Raw genomic sequence first — 19,690 nt, forward strand, 5'->3', positions numbered from 1 at the left:
GGACGAGCTGCGAAACGCTGTGCAAGGCCAGGCGCCGCGCCGGGCCTCGGGGGCGCCAGGGGCAGCGGAAGGCCGCCGAGTGCCACGCGACCCAGGCAGCCCGTGAAGTTCTCCGCCAGCAGGACGCGCGCGGCGCCTGGGCCGCGCAGGAAGTCCAGGGCTCCTGCCAGTCCGCTCAGCACCGAGGGTGTCACCGCGCCATCCAGTCGCAGCAGCCAGCGCGACGCGGCGGCCGCCGGGCGCTCCATGGCCAGGCTCACGCGGTGCCAGGCGCCGTCAGCCACGCGCGGCCCGGGCGCGGACAGCACGGCTCCCGGCAGGCCGCGACCGCTGCGCACGCCGGCTGCCAGCGAGCCATTGTGTACGGCCAGCCAGACGGCGGCGTGGGCGCCCGCGGAAGCGCTCAGCAGACTGGCCTCCAGGTCGCGTGTACGGAAGGCCAGGGAGAGGTCGCCGAAAGTGTGCGCCGCCGACAGGTTGTGCCCACTGAACTCGGCAGGGGGGCCCTCGAGAAACGTGGTCTCGGCCACACCTGCGGAGAGAGGACGTCGGGGGAGTTGGGGGGGTGTCCTGGAGGTGAAGCCACGTTGCCCCCACAAGCACATGGGTGAAGCCGCCCACCACCCTTACTCCTCAGGCTCATCTCAGGTGTGGCGGGAGCAATGCCTCACCGGTCCATTCATCCAACTCCGGATTCGGCAGCCGCCCCTCACCCCCTTTCCACCCGTTCATGCATTCCCTACGTCCAGAAAACCAGCTTCAGCCAGTGCCGTAAAGTCCAGATGTCCACCTCCCTCTCCAGGTCACAGGCCAGACAATAGTAACCCTGCAAAATCTGCCCGTAGTCTCCTCCCCAAAACCTCCCTGTCCCATTTGCAGACCTGATCACATCCCTCTTTTGCTTAAAACTCTTCCTGGGCTTGTGTTTCAGCTGTCCTTACTGACCTCAGAGCCTTTACACACGCTGTTCTTTCTGCATGAAAAGACTTCCCTTTATGCCCTGGCAGAGTCTTCAATAAGCTTCTAATGGAGCTCTGGTAGCATAGTGCCTAAAGCACTTGACTGCTAACCAGAAGGCTGGCGGTTCAAACCCACCAGCCACTCCTTGGAAGGAAGGTTGGGCCATCTACTTCTATAGTGATACCACCTCAGAAACCCAAGGAGGGGTGGCAGAGTCTTATTAGCCCTTGAAAACTCAGCACACACCTACCTTCTCCAGAAAACCAGTCGCTGGAGGCAGTGGCCCAGCCACACTGGGCCGGGGCTGCTGGCATCCCAGTCCCCAGCCCAGCAGCCCGTGAGCCTCAAGGGCAGGGGCAGGATCTAAGCCAGCTTGGGTACCCAGGGCATACACACTCACAGACAAAGCCATCAGGGACCTCCTCACACGTGGCAGGGGGCAGGCAGGGCTGACCAGGGCACCACAGCTGCTGGGCACATGTGGGCCCTGTGAAGTTGGTAGAGCAGGTGCAGTGGAAGTCATTCCAGGTGACAAGGCATGTCCCACCATGGAGACAGGGGTCAGACTGCAGGAGAAGCAGGACAGGGGTCAGCTGAGCCCCACTATAACCGCCATCATAGCAGTAATTCTTCACTGAGCACCTCCTGTGAGCATCTACTACAGACGGCACTTCCTTACAAACAAGCAGGCAGGAAATTGCTATCATCCCCATTTTACAGATGAGAAAATTGGGGTCAGAGAGGAGAAGCCACTTGCCTGAAACAGTACATGGAGGAAACAGTTCACAGCCAGACTTTTCGAATGCAGGGCTGCTGCTTTCTCTATGAACCCATTCATTTTCCCCACAGGCATCCCTGTCCCCTAAGTAGTCCCTGCGGAAATTCAGGCAGCTCTCTGCATGGTTCAGGGTTCCAGTCTCAATCAGGACTGGAGATTGGATTTTGGGGACCAGCAGGGAGTAAGGGCAGTTGGCTGGAGAGGAGGCAAATGCAAATCCTGCTCTGGTGCTGTCTAGCAGGGGGACTTGGGGCAGGTGACGACCTCCTGAGCCTCAGTTTCCTTACCAGCAAAAGGTCACGCTAACCCTCAGTGATAGACAGTGATAGTGATAGACAGTGACAGTGATAGTGACAGTGACTATAACCGTCAGTGATAGGTCCTGGGAAAAGGTCCATTCCACGCACCCTACCGCTGGTACTCACACTGCACATGTCCTCTGAGACACAGCCCATAGTGATGTTCCAGGCCTGCCTGTTGCCCAGCTCGCTGGGCTCACTTGAGTTCCCCAGTGACAGTGGGAAGAAGGGTAGGTGGAAGCCATTGATTTGCAGGTCCTGGAGGCAGCCTCGGAAGGGCCCGCCCCAGGCCTGGGACTCAGCAGGGAGGAGCCTGCCACCCACATACACCTGCTGCCCCAGGCCCTGCAGCTGGTCAGGCCCAAAGCTGAGCACCACCAGGTGGCGAAGCCCATCATCCCAGTGCCCAGGCAGCTCCAGGATGGGACTGCCCAGTGCCTCGGCCCGAATCTGGCCTCCACTCAGGAACACCGTCAGGCCAGCTGCCGAGTCATTGGCAAACTGGAGCAGCAGGCCAGCAGGCTCCCGAGTGCGGAGGAGGAAGGATATTGTGAGGTTTGGGGCTGGCAGCTCAGGAAGCAGGAAGGAGGCAGAGCTCAGGGTGCCCCCCAAGCCAAAGGTAGCAGCGGGAACCTCTGCAGGAAGAGGGGACTGGGTGTGAGGCCTGTGGGATGGGCCCAGGTCTCAGGTGCCCCTTCCCACCTGGCTCTCTCCTCACCATCAGTGCACTTGGGTCCACTATAAGGCCGGGGGCAGTCACAACGGAAGTCAGTCCACAGGTCCACGCAGGCCCCTCCATAGGCACAAGGCAGAGGCTGGCACTGTTCATGGCGCTCGCAGCCCAGGAGGACATTCTCACCCAGCTCTTCAGGCAGCAGCGGGTGGCCATCCACACGCACGTCCTGGAGGCAGCCTGCAAAGGCCGCACCACCCAGCTGGGTGGTGCAGAGCCCCGCAGGTGATGAGGATGCTGAAGATGTTGGAGCCAATGTCACAGGACCAGAGACCACACAGAGCCAGGCAGGGCAGCCCTCGTGCCAGAGCCGCAGCTCCAAGGTCCCAGGGCGGAGTGCCACTTCTACCCGGTGCCAGTGGCTGTCATTTAGGGCCAGGTCTGGCAGTCTCAAGATGAGCACAGTGACACCATGGCTCCTGAGTGTGGCTTGAAGGGTTGCCCCCATCAGTGCCAGCTCCAAGCTGTTGCGGGTATCAGTGCGAGTGGCCAAGACACCACCAGGCAATGTGGTGCGAAACCGCAGTGCCAGACCCAGGGGGTCGCCAGCTGGCACTGAAGCCTGCACAGGGCTCCCAGCTGCCACAGAGAAGGTGGTATTCTGGCCACAGAAAGGTCCATGAGTACCAGGTGGACAGTGGCAGGCATAACTGTGGACCCCGGACTCGAAGATGGGGATGCAGGTGGCAGCCATTGGGCAAGTATGGCCCTGGCAGCCAGTGAGCAGCACAGAACAGTCGGGCCCGCCCCAGGCCTCTGGGCACCAGCAGATGTAGCCCGCCACAATGTCATCACAGGTCCCACCATGGAGGCAGGGCTCCGACAGGCATTCATCCACATCCTCCTGACATGTCAAGCCTTGGGGAGAGATCAGGCCAAAGCTCAGTGCCCAGCACCAGAATGATAGTCTGGACCCACAAGGTTCACGCCTCCTGGGACAGGAACCTCGGCACCTATCAACCAAACCCACCCCAAAGGATTTTTCATGGTGCCCTGAAGTCCCCAGAGGCCAGAATCCAAGATGCCCCCTCCCCCTGCCATATCTGGCCAGCCTTCATGCCTTGTAGACTCAGATTCCTGAACTCCCTCCTGTGCCCCCGTCTCTCCCACCCCGTGTCTCCTGCCTTGCCAGCTCTCTGGACCAAGGTCCAGCCTCCTCCAGTTCACCTGCCTGAAGAAGTCCCCTCCCCTCCAGCTCTGCCAGCAGCAGGAGATGGATTTCCAAAGCGTCCCCTGCCCAGATTCCTCTGCCACAAAGTCCTAGCACTTGGCCTGGTACTGGAGACCCCACGTGGGCTTAGCCCTGCTCCTTCCAGACCATGAACTGCATTTCCTGGGAAGTGTTGCCTCTAGGGCATTGCTCATGCTGTTCCCTCTGTTTAAAACGTTTCACCCTTCCTTGTCCTGCCTCTCAAGCTGCTACTCATCCTGCAAAAGATTCTTCAGCTGGGAGACTTTCCCTGACTCTCCCCCACACTAGGTCATGCCCAGCCCCTTGCCCCAAGCCACAGCTCGCTGGACCAATGCCCTGAAAGTATCTGCTTACTCTACTGAGACCACCTCCAGAGACCTGAGTATGTCGTTGGTGCCTAACAAAGGGTCGGGGATGGCTTTTGTGGACAGAATGATGACATACAGGAGTGAGGCTGAGGTGGGTATATAGGTCTGTGACACTCCAGTAGCCCCCAGGCTCTAACCCTGTCATCCCTCTGCCCGGGGATCCCCAGCAGCTACCCTGGAGGGGCTATCTCATTCTTTCCTCCTGGAGCACCCACGTCAGGTGCTCGGCCACAGCTTGGGTCTCAACCAGAGTCTCTGGAAAACAACGAAGGCCAGGCCTACACCCACAACAGAAAAACCCAGGCCCAGAGAAGCCACCGGGATTTGAAGCCAGGCCCCAGTCAGCCCATAGATACCACAGCCTTCTTCAAAGACCTGCCAACTGCAGCCCCAACCTCCCCCTGCTGCAGGCCCTAGCCCCCCATACCTGCCAGGAGACACAGGCCCCCCAGAAAGGTCCACCGAACCTGTAGTCCCATTGTATTCCCCACGGATGGGCCAAGAATGGTGGGTGGGTGGCGAAGCTGGGGAGCAGAGCTCCCCGCCTGGCCCCGCTGCCTCCTTCAGACCCAGCTCAGGAATGCCAGGCACTGGCTTCCCCCATGCTTAGCACAGCCCAAAGGAAGGAGGTGTGGACAGTGGCAAGGAGCCCAGCCCCACAGCCGGGGTCCCCCTCCTGGCCCCTGACCCTGTTCTGCCCTCCCTGTCACCCATCAGTTGAGCTGAGCTTGGGGAGGAGCTGGGCTCCCACTGATGCTGGTGAACCTGGGGAGATAACACCCTTTTCCAAACCTCCATCAGCTCATCTGTGATCCATCACTGATCTGTTGCCGGGAGGAAATAAGGAAATGCATCGAAAGTCTTTTCCAGGAAGGGCATGCTATGGTCGGCCTACCATGTGCCAGGTACCCCTGTGGCCACTTCTCCTGGGGCTGGACTCTTAGAAGATGGGCTTTCAGGGCCCCTAGGGACACGGTCATACCTCTCCCCATGTGTTGGGGTGGGGGAGGCTGAGCGCCAGCCTCTCCAGGCGGGTAAGGGCAGGAGGGACAGTAGTGCTCACACCTCCTTCTCCTGTGCCCAGGCAACCAGCCAGAAGAGGAGGCAGTGTGTCCGAACAGGAATGTGCCGGTGTGGGGGAGGTGTCGCAGGCATTCCACAGGGACCAGGCACAGTGAATGTGTGTGTAAGCCCCGTGGGTTCACCAGCGTTCATGTGGAACCATGTCGGTGTGTCTGCATGTACATCAGGCAGGAAGGACATCCTGCACCCTTGGTCCCCCAACCCAGTGGGCCCGAGCTCCCCAAAGGTCAAGCTCACCTTTCAACAGACACTAACCCCAGGTCTCCACCCTCCACACAGTTGCCTCTGTTCTGCCTGCAGACCCTGGGCCTCAGCCCAGCTCTTGGATTTCTTTGCCCTTCTCTCCACACAACCTACCAGACAACCTCATTCTGTGGCCCCGGCTGCCAGGATTACGCTCTCAACTCCCCAGTTTCTGGCTCCAACCCAGGCACCTCTCCTGAGCCCCAGACCCTGGGCCACCCTGGCTCCTGCCCTTCCTTGCTCCACAGACACTCAGACTAAGCAAGAACAAAGCTCAACTCACTGTCCTCCCCTCAACAGTCACTCAAGGCTGAACCTCTGTCTCTGACACCTCCCACTCATACACAGATTTACACCAGGACCTTAGTATCCCTCCTAAATATTTCCCAAACCTGCCAGTCTCCGCCTTTCTCACCTCTAAAACCTGGGTGCCAGCTCAGCCTCCCTCAGTGTCAACTCCACACATCAACCACAGGGAACCTTCAAGCCCCGGGTTCTGCTGCAGTGCCCACCCTAGCCCAGGCACCTGTGTAACCATCTGGGCAGTGGCACTTGAAGCCATTGGGCAGGTCCTTGCAGCGGCCTCCGTAGATGCATGGCTGTGAGGCACACTCGTCCACGTCCACACTGCAGTCATCCCCTGCAAGAGGCCCAGCTGTGACTCCCACCTGTTCCCTCAGAGCCAGAACAGATCTGGAAGGACCCATTTGAGAGCTAGAGAGAGGTGCTGACTCAGGCAGGGCGATACCTCTGCCGAGTCCGAGGCAACCCTCCCGGTGCATCTAAACACTGGTAGACTGCTTCCCTGTGAGGTGGGCTCACCCTCAAAGCCCGGCGGGCAACGGCACACAAAGCCAGCGGCGTGGCGAAAGCTGAAGGCGCCAGGGAAGACGGCCTGGGCGCCCCCGTAGAGGGCTGGCTCGGAGCGCTGCAGGCATTGGCCCCCGTGCTGGCAGGGTTCCGCTGCACACTCGTCCTCATCCACCTCGCAACGCTCGCCGCTGTAGCCTGGGGAGCACACACGTGGGCATCAGGTTACTGCCGCCAGACCAGCCCAAGGCCATAACAGCTTGGAACACAATCACCAGCATGGAGAGTGGACTCCATGAGGAAGGGTAGAAATGACTATAGCACCTTCATCAATCAGCATCATCATTTTATGACCATTATGACTGTTATTACTGAGTGCCTGTGCCAGGGCCCGTGCAAATGCTGTGGATTTCACCACATTTACTCCCCTCACAACTTTAGGAGAAGTTACTGTGATTATTAGCCCTGTTTTGCAGATCAAGAAACGGAGGCTCAGACAAACTGCAGTCCCACACCCCACTCTTTCCGCTAAGGGCGCGGATCACGTTCGCGCATGCGCACAGATGCACGTCTACTCCGTCGCCCCAGGCCGTGCCCTGCCCCCTGCAGGTCCTTGCCCGCTGAGGGGCGCGCTCGCGCTCGCGCACGCGCACGCACACACCTGGCCAGCAGAGGCAGCGGAAGCTCCCGAGGCCTTCGAGGCAGGACGAGTTGTGCGCGCAGGGCGCCGATGCACACTCCAGCACCTCGTCCTCGCAGCGCGCACCCTCGTAGCCAGTGTCCGAGCAGTCACATCGGAACCTGGGGCGAGGCCGCGCGGCCGGTGCTGAGAGCGCGCGGGGCAATTCCCCTCCTGCCACCCAGGCCCCGGCCGCGGTCCCTTGCGCCCACCACCCCACGGTCCGTCCTCTCCGCCGGCCGCTCGCTCACCCGTTGACCAGGTCGTGGCACACGCCCCCGTGCGCGCATGGCTGGCTCTGGCACTCATCGACGTCCAGCTGGCAGCTGGCGCCCCCGTACCCTGGCGCGCACATGCAGCGGTAGGAGCCCACGCCGTCCAGGCACGAGCCCCCATGCAAGCAGGGCGCCGAGGCGCACTCGTCCACTTCGGTCTCGCAGGTAACGCCTGCGACACAGAGCCAGAGAGATGGGCACTCAGAGGGAGGGCAGACCCTAAACTGAATCGAAATGCGAGGATCCAAAGAGACAGACGTTAGTCCATTTATTCAGAGCAGGTGTTTCCTGGCAGTGGCAGTTCGGTATAAACAAGGCTAAAATCACAGCCTTCGTGGAGCTCTCAATAGTCTAAACCAAAAACAACCAGTTGCCCATAAGTCATTCTGACTCACAGAATCTCTATAGGACAGAGTAGAACTGCTCCTAGGATTTTCAAGGCTATAAATCTTTATGAATCTCCCAGACTGGTGCGTTCGAACCTTTGACCTTCCGGCCAAGCACTCAACCACTGTCACCAGGGCTCCTTCACAACAGTCTGTTGTTGTTATGTGCAGTCGAGTCGGACCCGACTCACAGCGACCCCTCCTTGGGTTTCCGAGGCAGTATCACTACGGAAGTAGATTGCCCCATCTTCCCTCCAAAGAGTGGCTGGTGGATTTGAACCGCCAGCCTTCTGGTTAGCAGTCAAGTGCCTCAGGCACTACTCTACCAGAGCTCCTTCTCACAACAGTCTAGCCCAAGGCAATAATTACATAAATGAAGACTTAGTTTTCATTTTGATAACCTCAATAAAGGAGAGTACATAATCTTGTGAAAGTAAGAGCTGTGGTCCGGCCTGGAGAATTGGAGGCTTCTTGGAAGAAGTTCCTTGAAGGATGGGGGTGGGGTTCACTGCTTTTGGACCCTAGGGCATCATGCTCCTGACCTACACAGGACAGAGAGAGATTGCAGCATGGACTGAGTCCTGTGTAGGTCAGAGGCATGATGCCCTAGGGCAGGGGGCTGCATGGAGGGTCAGGAGCTAAGGGGACAGTGGAGGAGGGGAAGCTGGGGTAGGAAGATCTTGGGGCCTTGGGGGTCAGCTACCAGAATTTGAGCTCATCATAAAGGTTTCAAGCAGCTGAGTGAGATGGTCCTACCTACATTTTAGAAGGGTCACCCCGCTGGTTTGGGTGGTGTAGTGCCTAAGGCATTTGACTGCTAACCAGAAGAATGGCGGTTCAAACCCACCAGCCACTCCTAGGAAGGAAGGTTGGGCAATCTACTTCCGTAGTGATACCGCCTCAGAAACCCAAGAAGGATTACTATGAGTCCGATCCAACTCAATGGCAGTGAGTTTTTTTTAGGACGGACCCCAGGGAGGAAGCATATCCCCTGGGAAGAAGATGCTGAAGTATAGTGACCAACTTGTCCTGGTTCTACTTGCACCAACTTGGTTTTAAAACTCCAAGTCTTGCATCCCTCTGTCCCGGGTGAAATGGGATGGCTGGGCAGCCCTCCTAGGGACACATGGAGGCAGTAGAATCAGGGTTGGAGATGTACCATCTGAGTTCATCCTGGAGCCCATGTGTCAGTGTAGACGCCAGTGGGCTTTCCCCTGCCCCCTCCTAGGTGACTTCAGTCAGGGGTCAGGGGTTCAGCTGGCTCCAGCTGGAACATACCCCTCTTCCCAGCTCAGTAAGCACAAAACATGGCCCCTCCTTCCTATGACCTAGCACTCCTCCCACCCCAGTCCCACTCCCACTCCCACCATCCGTGCCAGGGGGAGCCAGGCCCAGGCCGCCTGGAATCCCAAACTCCCCCGCCAGGCTTAGAACGGAAGGAGGAGGAAAGAAATGAGTCACAACAGACACTACCCCCATCACATCCACAGCTAACCCAGAAAGAGCACCAAAACATCCGAGTACTACACACCCAGGTGTGCACACACCTGTTACGTGCACACACAGACATTTTGCACAAATGCATTCACAGAGCCCAGACAACCGCAGGTACTGGCAGGCACACAGAGGCCTCTTTACAGACCAAATATACTCCTTCATACTAGGAGACACACAGACAAATGTGAACCGCACTCCCACAGACACGTACATCCTGACACAGATGCATTCAAGTAATGAGAAGGAGACATGGAACCAATTCCCAGAACCTTTCATCAGCATGCTGAGACCCATCTCTCCAGCACACCATGTGGCCCCTTCTCTGGGGTGACCTCAAACCTGAGCAGGATTGTCTGAATTCAGTTGGAAGGAAACCCTAGGTTGTCCACACTGTAGACTTCAGACTATTCGAGACCTGGCCTCCCTCTCTGACCTGTCCACTCCCCAGCTGCACCCCCCTTCCTGCTTCAGGCCTAGAGAGAAGCAGCTCCAGGTATTTATACCTTAGAGCATGGATGGGACGGGGACATCGCTACACTCTCACTGGAGGAGGGAACTAACATTGGCTTAGTGTCAGTCACTTTTCTGTGCAGTTTTATATACATTATTCCACTCTAGAGACAGCAAGGATCCCTGAGGATATGTCAACATTACAATTTGAATAAGACTGAGAGTGTCTCTACGCTAGAGCTTTGGGGGCTGCCCGGAGGGGTGAGGGTCTACACTGCAATCTGAACCATGCATGGGGTTTCATACTCAAGAACCATCAGAAAGTGTCTACATTACAGCTTGACACAGATAAGAGTGAATAAGTGCTGGAAATCTCGGGAGAGTCTGGGGGTGTCCTTAAAGCTAAACCAGACGATAAGCTCTCTAGTCCCACCAGAGATGTCTGGGGGTGTCCCCAGCCCTAGTGCCAAGCTGAACTCTGCAGAAGGGACTGAAATAATATTTGTCAAGTGCCAGGCACCCAGCCAGCACTTACACATAGGTGCTGTCATCCACAGCCGCCAGGTTAGCCATTAACACTGTGGCCAGAACAAGACAGTATAAACCCTAGAGCTCCCAGGATGCCTGGGGCAGGGCCTGTCTCTATACTAAAGTCAAAGTTGGTAGTATTGGCATCACAGACAGATCTTCTAGAGGCAGCAGGGGATGTTACCTGCATAGCCGAGGGGACAGTGGCACTCGTAGTGATCAGCCAAGTTGCGGCAGGTGGCCCCATGGTGGCAGGGCCGGGATGCACACTCATTGATGTCCAGCTCACAGTGTGGGCCCTGGAAACCTGGGACGCAGTAGCAGCGGAAGCCATTGGGATCTGGACCCTGGGGCACGCACAGAGCACCATGGTGGCACGGCTGGGTGGCACAGCCACGGGGCTCTGTGGGCCCACAGGTGTAGCCACCACTCTCTGTAGCCTGGCACTGTGTCCCCGGAGCACATGGGTCTGAGACACAGGCACTCGGGGTCTCTGAAGGCAGCGTTCCTGTAGATAGAGGACACCAGCTGGTCAAGGTGGGTCAGGTCACAGGGACACACCCCTCCCAGCCCTCTCAGGCCCATCCACAGACCCCAGGGCTGGGAAGTAGCATAGGCCTGTCTGTACTCAGGGTGTGGACTAAAGCCCACAGGCCAGGTCCCAGCAGCTGGACAAATCTACACCCAGAACAGGGAAGGGTTTTAGGGGTGTCTGTGTCACACAGATCCTGGAGTTGGGTCCCTGGGTGGTGCAAACATGAACACACTCAGCTGCCAACCTCGAAATAAAGGCCTGGAAATCCAGTGCTGAAAAATCGGTCATTGGAATCCCTTTGGAGCTCACAGTTCTACAGTGACACGTGGGCTTAGGAGTGAGAGTTGGCATTAGCTCAACGACAACTCACACATTTTGGAGAGCGAGAGGACCAGGGATGCCCGCCTCCCCAGCTCCCAGGTGGGATTCAGGGACAGACACTAACCCTGGGAGCGTTGTCCTCCACTCTCTCATCACATCCATGCAGCAACTTATGACAGTCACCCATTTTACAAGCGGCAAATAGAGGCTCAGAGGACCAAAGTGAAGACCCTTGCTGGAGATTACACAGTGAGTTCACGGCTGGGACAGGCTGCAAGTTCATTTTAGCATTACCTAGAGAGGGGGACTCATCCTGGGTTCACCTCACTCCCAGGAGGCCCAGGGGTGAGGAACTCAGGCTGAAAGAGGGGAGGCCCCTCCCACTCCCCCTTACCTCTCCTGCTGGGGATCTGGTAACTCCATCCCTTCGTGAAACTGGAGATGAGCCTGACCTCTGGAGGGTGGACGGAGGACTTCAAAGTCAGGGAACGTGCTCTCTGCCTCACTCACTCCCACCCTCTGTCTCCCCCCGCCCCAGTCCGCTGCCCCTGCTGCCAGCCCTGGCCTGGGAACTTCTCAGAGGCTCCTGCCCCGTGCTCCATGCCCTGTCCACAGGTGCCTGCAGTGGCCAGCCCGGCCTGAAGTGTCAGGGTACAGGTATTCAGACCTGCTAACTAAGCACCTGACTAGCCTCCATGATTCCTCCATCACTCAGAGCTCCTCTGACAGATCCCTGACAGAGGAGAAAGGGGAGGACTGGTTTAGAAGCTGAGGAAGCCAGTCTCTCTCCCGCCCTCTCTTCCTTCCCAAGTGCCCGTCAATGTCATGGCAGGGGAAGAAATCGAGCTTTAGATTAAAAGAGCCCCTGGTTCAAACCCCAGCTCAGGAAATCAACTAGCTGATAAATCTCGGGCAGGTCATTTCTTTTTTCTGAGCTTCTGTTTCCAATCTGAAGAGGGGGATGACAACAGCACGTGCTTCATAGACTAGCAGAAGGATTCAAAGCCTCACGAGCTACACTCAAGTGCCCGCGTGTTGTAGGAACTCAGTAATGGTGGTTGTCACTGCTAGTGGGTTGAATGAGAGCTGGAAGCAGAAGACACCCACCCCCAACCTGAAGCTCCAAGACGTGCCCTTCCCCCACCCAGGTTGTCATCTAGACGCTAACCAGGCCCCTGAACAGCTTCAGGCCCTGCGCCCGCCCCTCCCCCATCCCGGGGGTGAAGACCCCCAGATAAGGTTCTGCAGCCTCTCGGGCGCGTCATCCGCATTCCGCCAGGCAGGACTGTCCACTGGCCTGACCCCAGCCCTTCCTAACCAGGCTGAAGTAGGATGCGGGCAGTGGACCAGGGAAATACCAGCAGATGGACCCAGGGAAAAACTGGTGGTCCTGTCAGGCTCCTCTCCCACCTTTGGTGCCCACAGTACCTGGCACAGCTCAACATGGGCTCACTCTTCCGATTCCCAGCCTGGCTGTCCCTAGCGCCCATCCAGGGCCAGGCACTGAAGCACTGTCAGCTGAAGGTGGCCCTCTGGGGCCCTGGGCTCCACAAACCCCTCTCGCCTTCCCAGCTGGTGGGTCCATTCCCAGTCCCCCTCTCAGGATCCGGTCAGATGGGTGAGGCCGGGGTCATCTGGCCCCCCTGAAGGCCTGTGAGCAGCTTCTCTTCAGTTTTGCCACCCTGGCTACAGTGGCTGAGCAGTTTAGAGCCTGGTCCTCCAGGCCTGCAGGTGTCCAGGCCTCAGAGTCAGCAGCGTCACCCAAAAGAGGTGGGAGTGGATGGACCCCTCTCAGAAAAGGACAACAGATAACCTGGGCTGCATCCGGGGTGCTTGTTGTGCTCAGTTTGTGGGGTTATAAGGAGCCACCGAGGTGATGTGTACAAGGTCCGGGCAGCCAGGAATCCCGCAGTGACGGGCAGTTACGATCATTACCACTGTTACAGAGGTTGGCATCAGGTTCAGCCAACACCTCAGCGCCACTCAGGACCATTTTAGTGGCTGTGGAGGGGAGAACAATCCTAATTCTCTTCACCAAGGGCCCGGGCTGCTGGGCTCTGTACCAACACGTTCTTTGTTTAATCAGGGCCAGGGGCCACCTATCTGTGTGGGTCAAGGGATCCCCACCCCAATTTGGAGGTTTGCCCCCCACAAACACACACACACACTTAGAGGAGACAGGACCAGGCTGGGTAGACAGCACCTCAGGAAAGGACACCAGGGTTGGGGTAGGTGCTTAATCACCATCTGCCCACCCAGGACTGTGGCAGCAGATAGCCTGTCACCTTAAGTGACAGAGCCACAGGAGACGGAGTCCAGCTGCACAGGAAGAGGGCATGTTTTGAGTCAGAGTCAGGCATGGAGAGAGTGAGGTGCCTATCCCGAGAAGTATGCACAGCACTCAGTAGCCTACAGGCGAGGGGTGACTGTCTTGCGTAATCTCAATTAACCTTCACATTTACTTTACTTTGAGGAACGTGCAGTTCAGAGCTGAAGCGACTTCACAGTCCCACAGCCATTGAGGACCCCACGTTTTCAGAACCTCCACTCCAGGTTCTCCAGAACCACCTGGGACCATATTAAGAATACAAATTCCTGGGCCACAGCCAGCCCTAAAAGCTCAGAACCATTGGGCCTGAGGCCAGAGAATCTGCATTGAGTGCGGGCCCCAGGGGATTCCTTTTACATTGAGGTGTGGGAACCATTGACCTCCAGTCGGTTGGTCGGCACTCATCCAGGAGTGAGCAGAGGAGGCCAGGCTGATCCAGGTCAGAAAGGAGGAAAGGTAAAGAGGGTTGGGGTCCAGAAGGCAGGAGAGCGGCAGAGGGGCTGTCCCAGGGGCCAGGGTGGGGGGCGGGGCCTGTTGCCCAGACAACAAGGGGCCTGTGCTTATCTTTATAAATCCTTCCTGACCTCCTAGGCTGCCAGGCTGACCTGGCAGGGGAGGGATTAAAAGACACCCGCCCCTCCCCTGCGACCTGCTGCCCTGGGAGAGCAGATGGATTATTATAATAACATAACAACAGCCATTTACTGAGTGCCTACCATGTGCTTAGGGCTGGGCTACACACCTTGCATCTATGATTGCTGCTGTATCGAGTCAGCTCTGACTCACAGTGACCGTGTACAACAGAACGGAATGATGCCTGGTTCTGTGTGGCCCTCACAATCATTACCACATTTGAGCCCATTGTGGCAGCCACTGTGTCAGTCCCTCTCGTCAAAGGCCTTCCTCTTTTTTGCTGACCCTCTACTTTACCGAAGATGAGGTCCTTCTCCGGGGCTGGTCCTTTCTGTTGACATGTCCAAAGTCCATAAGATGAAGGCTTACCATCCTTACTTCTAAAGAGCAATCTGGCTGTACTTCTTCCAACACACATTTGTTTGCTCTCCCGGCAGTCCATGGTGTATTTAATATTGTAAGCCAATACCATCATTCTAATACATCAATTCTTCTTTGATCTTCCTTATTCATTGTCCAGCTTTTGCATGCATATCAGGCTATTGAAAATACCCATGGCATACGTAGGTGGACAGGCAAAATGATCAGCTATGGGTAGGCAAAAGGGAATATATAAGTTTGGCAGGTGATATTTCTACACATGTATTTGTGTGTGCTATAAGAATGTCCATATATATAATAGAGCTAACAGGGGGAAAAGTTATGTTAACTTCTTAGCCACAGCCAAGCACCCTTGAGGGAATGAGTTGCTGGGCCTGCAGGCTCAGGACAATGGTTGCGGGAGACCTTAAGGTCATTGTTCTACTTCCTACTTAGGTGAGTAGTGACTGGGGTCTTAAAAGCCTCCAGGCAGCCATCTACGCTGCAACAACTAGTCTCTCTTCATCCAGAGCAAAGAAGAGTGAAGAAAATCAAAGACATATGGAAACAAATAGTCCAAGGGACTAGTGGACCATGGGAACCTCAGCCTACATGAACCTGAGACCAGAAGAACTAGATGGTGCTTGGCTACCATTCCCAACCACTTGGAAAGGGGCCAAAATTAGAGATCCTAGATAGAGTGGGAGAAAAATGTGGAACAAAACTCAAAACCATAAAAAAAATAAAAATAACAATAAAAAAACCAGGCTCACTGGTCTGATAGAGGCTGGTGAAACCCCAAGACTACGGCTTCTAGTCATCCTTTAGGCCTATGGCTTTACCTTCTTAGCCAAACATTAGACAGAAGGTTGGGCAATCCTACTTCCGTAGTGATACTGCCTCGGAAACCCAAGGAGGGGTCGCTATGAGTCGGGGCCGACTCGACAGCACATAACAACAACAACAACAACTAGGTGAACAGTTATACCAGGTAGCTACACTCCTTAGAACAATCAACCATGGGAGATCAGAAGGGCAGCATTTGCATGGGGAGATAACTCAGAAGGCAGGAATGCATAGGAAAGAAGGACATAAGGAGATGGTAACCACAGGGAGGAAGTGGGAAGAGAGCTGTTACATTGTGGGGTTGAAGTCAGTGTCACAAGATAAAATGTGTATGAACTATTGAATGGAAAACAAATTTGCTCTGTAAATTTTCACCCAAATCATAATTTAAAAAAAGAAAAGAAAATACCTATGGCTTGGGTCAGTGCATCTTAGTCCTCAAAGTGATATATTTGCTTTTTAACACTTTAAAGAGGTCTTTTGCAACAGATTTGCCCAATGCAATATGTCATTTGATTTCTTGACTACTGCTTTCATGGGAGTTGATAATGGATTTAAGTATTACTTTATTATATTTGATTCAAAGCTAAAGAGGTACATACTGTTCTACACATGTGTTCGTGTGTGCTATAAACAAAAACAAACTTCAGTTTTTCTAACTCAGATTGCTAAACTTTCCCAAAAAATTAAGACTCCTGAGAGGTCCACAGCTCCTAATGCATGAGAAACTCCCACTTCGCCAACTCTAAATTGCCACCCATGTGTTGCCATGTTAGCATGTTCCAGCCCAGCCTCGCCAGGCACCGAGAGAAGACTCTCAGGGCCTTCACAAGAGCGAGGTTCCAAGACCAGCCTGAACATAGCAGGTATCAACCCTGTCTTTCCAGAACCCAACTGTGAGTAATGCCCCTATGTTTCAGGCCTCACTTAATGCTTAGCAACTCTCACTTTACACACACTTATGACAGGTCTAGTTACAGCTGATGAGAAGTGTCTTGCTGATGGTGAATTCGGGGAAGCTTCTTGTCTTGATAAGGCAAGAGAGAGAAGATTCCTAAGACGCCGACCCAAGATGTCACAAAGTATGGGAGCTGCTAGCATGAAAAAAGAAAAAGTTCATCCACTGTCACTAGGACCGAATAACAGGACAGTAAGGACAGTACAACACAATAGAGGTTTGCAAACACTGCCTCAGAGCCATCAAAAAAGGATGAAAGGGATCTTAAAAGACGGGAAACTTCGGAATGCTTTTTCACAAAAATGTTTACCCCTGAAACTAAAAAACACCATTTTGATAACAATAATTCCAACGATAGCTGTCTTGGATGGAGCCTGGAGCCTGTGCCTGGTGTGTCTTTAAATGGTGCTCATGGCACCTGGGAGCCGGGGAGGTATTTTCCAGAATGAGGGGAAGACTGAGCAGGTGGATGCCAGGTCCACCTCAAAAACACATTTAACTATTTCACTATTAACATTAGTGGGCTGCCGTCGGAATCTTCCTTTGAAACTGGGGGTTCCACACCAAAACCTAAGTTGGAGAACCACTGGGCTTTCTAATCTAATTCCTGTTACAGCCTTAGATTTAACTGTGTTGATCCCCTTTACAGAAACACAGAAAGGAGATGCTGGTACTGCAGTCAGTTTTCCAACTCTGTAAACTGGAGGTATGAGAGCCAACCTTCTTGAGCTGTTGTGAGAATTAAGATTGATCATGTTACCTGAGTAGCCTAGTGTCTACCATGTAGTGGGTGATGCTCTTTACTCACTCACCAACAAGTCTTTATGTAGGACAGACACCGACTCTCAGAGGGATCCTGAGGTTCAGTTGGATACGTGTCTCCCCCTGCTTGCTCCCTGCCGCTGTCTGCCCAGCTCTGGCTGGAGGAGGGGCCAGGCTTGGGCTGGACCTGCTGCCCCTTTGTCTGCCAGGCTCCCTGGGTGTGTGTTGGGGGGAGGAAACAGGGCGGTTGTGAAGGCCCAACTTGCTCCATTGTGCTCCAGGATGCTTGGTTCTCTCCATAGCAACCAGCCAGCCTTTACGGCCAAGTGGGCCCAAGGTGGAGAGGCCCAGCTCAGGGCCTGGCAGGGGTGGGTGGAAGACCCACGGGTCCTGGAAAACCCCATCTGCTCTGGGATGGAAACTGGTTTTCAAGTGACTTGATCTTGCCCCCTCCCCCTGAACTGTTCACACCCACAGTGCCCACCTCAGCTTTCAGAGCTCCCCAGGGAATGAGCTCCCTGTGCAGAAATCCTGCGTGCACACAGGAGTATGTATGTATCTCAGTGTCCATGCCCTTCTTCAGCAAAGATCTATTTTGTGTTTACTCTGCCTCAAGATCCATATGAATGTACATATTACTATGAACAAACGCATGCCAATATATGTACATGAGGTTGATTTGTAGGGAAGTATGTGTGTGTGTGCATACACATACACATGTGGGTGGACCTACAGCTGCTTGTGGATGCCGTTTGAGTGGTGGTGTGTGGCTTTGGCATGTCACACAGGTATGCAGGGGTGTGGGTGTTTGGGTGTGTGTGCCCTGCAGGGCAGGGAGCAGACAGGTTCACAGACAGGATTTCACAGCCCTCATGCACATACAGCAGAGAGCGGGCCCCAGCTCATCTCACAGCCCTAGATTTGCCTGGGAGCCCAGCCATAAGCCCCCATCCCTCCCTGGGCCTCAGTTCCCTCCACTGCAAAATAGGGTTCTTAACGTCCCTCACAGCCCTAAGGAGAAGAGTCAGGAGATGACTTTGTGAGTACAGGCCCCACAGAAGGTCAGAGGAAGGCTTCAGCCTGGACCCTCCACACCTTGTGAGTCTGCAGAACTATGTGGAGGTGGGGGCTTCCCTAGCCACAAGAGAGCCCAAGCAGTCCTGCCCAGCTTGGCTCCCTCCTCTAGCTGGTGACGGTGGGGGCAGGGGACTTCCCTGGCCTGGCCCCTGTAGCTATAGCGACCAAGACAAAGCGTCCCCCCAGACTCCCCAAGAAGAATTCCAGGCCCCTTACATGAATTCACTTGGACAAAAGCAAAAAACCGCTTGGCAAGTGGGGGTCTGGCTTCAGGAGCCTTTTCAACTTGGCGTAGGAATGCCAGGGAGGGGCCAGCAGGGGACACATGCGTGTGTCCAAGTCCCTGGGCACCCCCAGGGATCCCAGAGCATCCTCTATCCCTCCCTCCAGCTCAAGCAGGGCTAGCACACAAATGGAGTGGGAACAGGCAAATGGCCCGCTCCCCTGTCCCCTCCCGCCTCCACCTCCAACAAGGGTCTCCTGCCCCCACTCTCTGCCCCTCGTGTCAAGAGCAAAGACACAGTTCAACCCATTTGGCAACTTACACCCCACAACTCATGATTGGACACAGCTCACAACACCCACAATGCCTCATACACTCACAGCTCACCCCAGGACAACTCATCCTGCTCACATCTTAACACACTCAACAACCTGCACCCCACAACCCAGCACAGTACTTAGAACAGACTCCAGGGTGAGATTCTGGTGATCCACAACTCCCCAAATTCAGTACCTCACGACCTAGAATTCCCAGCTCCAATACTCCATCTCCCATACAGTGAGTATGTAACACACCAAAACTCAAAGCCCACACCCCAAACCCCACACAGCATCTCCCAACACACACATCTCCACCCCACCACCCACTAAGCCCCTTGGACATGCACAACAGCCCCCAAGTCCCAGAACATACCTCTTCAGGGCCCCACATGAGTACCAGTGGCCCCCAGCAGGGCACCGCTCTGCCCCACAACTCAGGCATGCATCCATGCAGACCAGCCCACCCACAGCCCCAGAACTCAAGACCTGGGGTGTCTGACTTGGGAGACAGACACCCTCTGGACCTCTCAAAGCTTTGGCCCCAACTTACCGGCCAGGAGGGCCAGGGCAGGGGCCCAGAGCGGCAGCAGCAGCAGCAGCCCCGGCAGAGTGCCAAGGGGTCTAGGGCCCTGGGTCTCAGGCCTCACCAGCGTCATGGCAGCTGCACTCTGCTCTGCTGCTGTGGGAACGGGCGGCCTGGCTGGCTCCGCACCCCCCTCGCTCGTCCCTCCAACCAGCACTAATGCTGTGGACAGAGGCCCGGCCCCTCCCTCCCGCCCCACCACTGCCTCCTCCCCCATCAGGCCCTCCCAGGCGGCTCCACCTCATGGATGACTCTAGAGGAAGGATCTGATCCATCCCCCTAGACTTCAGGCCTACATCCCTAAGCCCCAGGGCACCATCTGAGGCCTCAGGGGCCCCTGTAGGTCTGACCTTGTCATTCAGTGCAGTCCACTCCTTCCCAACCCCACTCCACCCTGCTCTTCTCCCACCTCTCAGGTGGTGCTGCCTCAGCCTCCTCGGAGAAATTGACAATTTTCTATTC

General features: G+C 55.6%; 1 protein-coding gene across 1 annotated transcript in view; it reads right to left on the reverse strand.

Moving 5' to 3' along the window:
• Nucleotides 1-19,301, reverse strand: part of CRB2 (crumbs cell polarity complex component 2) — a 23,740-nt gene extending 4,439 nt beyond the window's left edge. Inside the window, exons 1-10 of the mRNA XM_007936729.1 lie at nucleotides 19,196-19,301; nucleotides 10,466-10,789; nucleotides 7,397-7,592; nucleotides 7,128-7,267; nucleotides 6,479-6,664; nucleotides 6,183-6,296; nucleotides 2,756-3,628; nucleotides 2,164-2,672; nucleotides 1,361-1,526; nucleotides 9-532 (exon numbers count right to left, since the gene is read on the reverse strand). Of these exons, the coding sequence (XP_007934920.1) occupies nucleotides 9-532; nucleotides 1,361-1,526; nucleotides 2,164-2,672; nucleotides 2,756-3,628; nucleotides 6,183-6,296; nucleotides 6,479-6,664; nucleotides 7,128-7,267; nucleotides 7,397-7,592; nucleotides 10,466-10,789; nucleotides 19,196-19,301 (3,138 nt within the window). The remainder of the gene's footprint in view (nucleotides 1-8; nucleotides 533-1,360; nucleotides 1,527-2,163; nucleotides 2,673-2,755; nucleotides 3,629-6,182; nucleotides 6,297-6,478; nucleotides 6,665-7,127; nucleotides 7,268-7,396; nucleotides 7,593-10,465; nucleotides 10,790-19,195) is intronic.
• Between the last annotated feature and the right edge of the window lie 389 nt (nucleotides 19,302-19,690).

This window comes from Orycteropus afer, unplaced genomic scaffold (genome assembly GCF_000298275.1).
Source record: "Orycteropus afer afer isolate SDZICR_OR568_19922 unplaced genomic scaffold, OryAfe1.0 scaffold00037, whole genome shotgun sequence".
Classification (NCBI taxonomy): Eukaryota; Metazoa; Chordata; class Mammalia; order Tubulidentata; family Orycteropodidae; genus Orycteropus; species Orycteropus afer.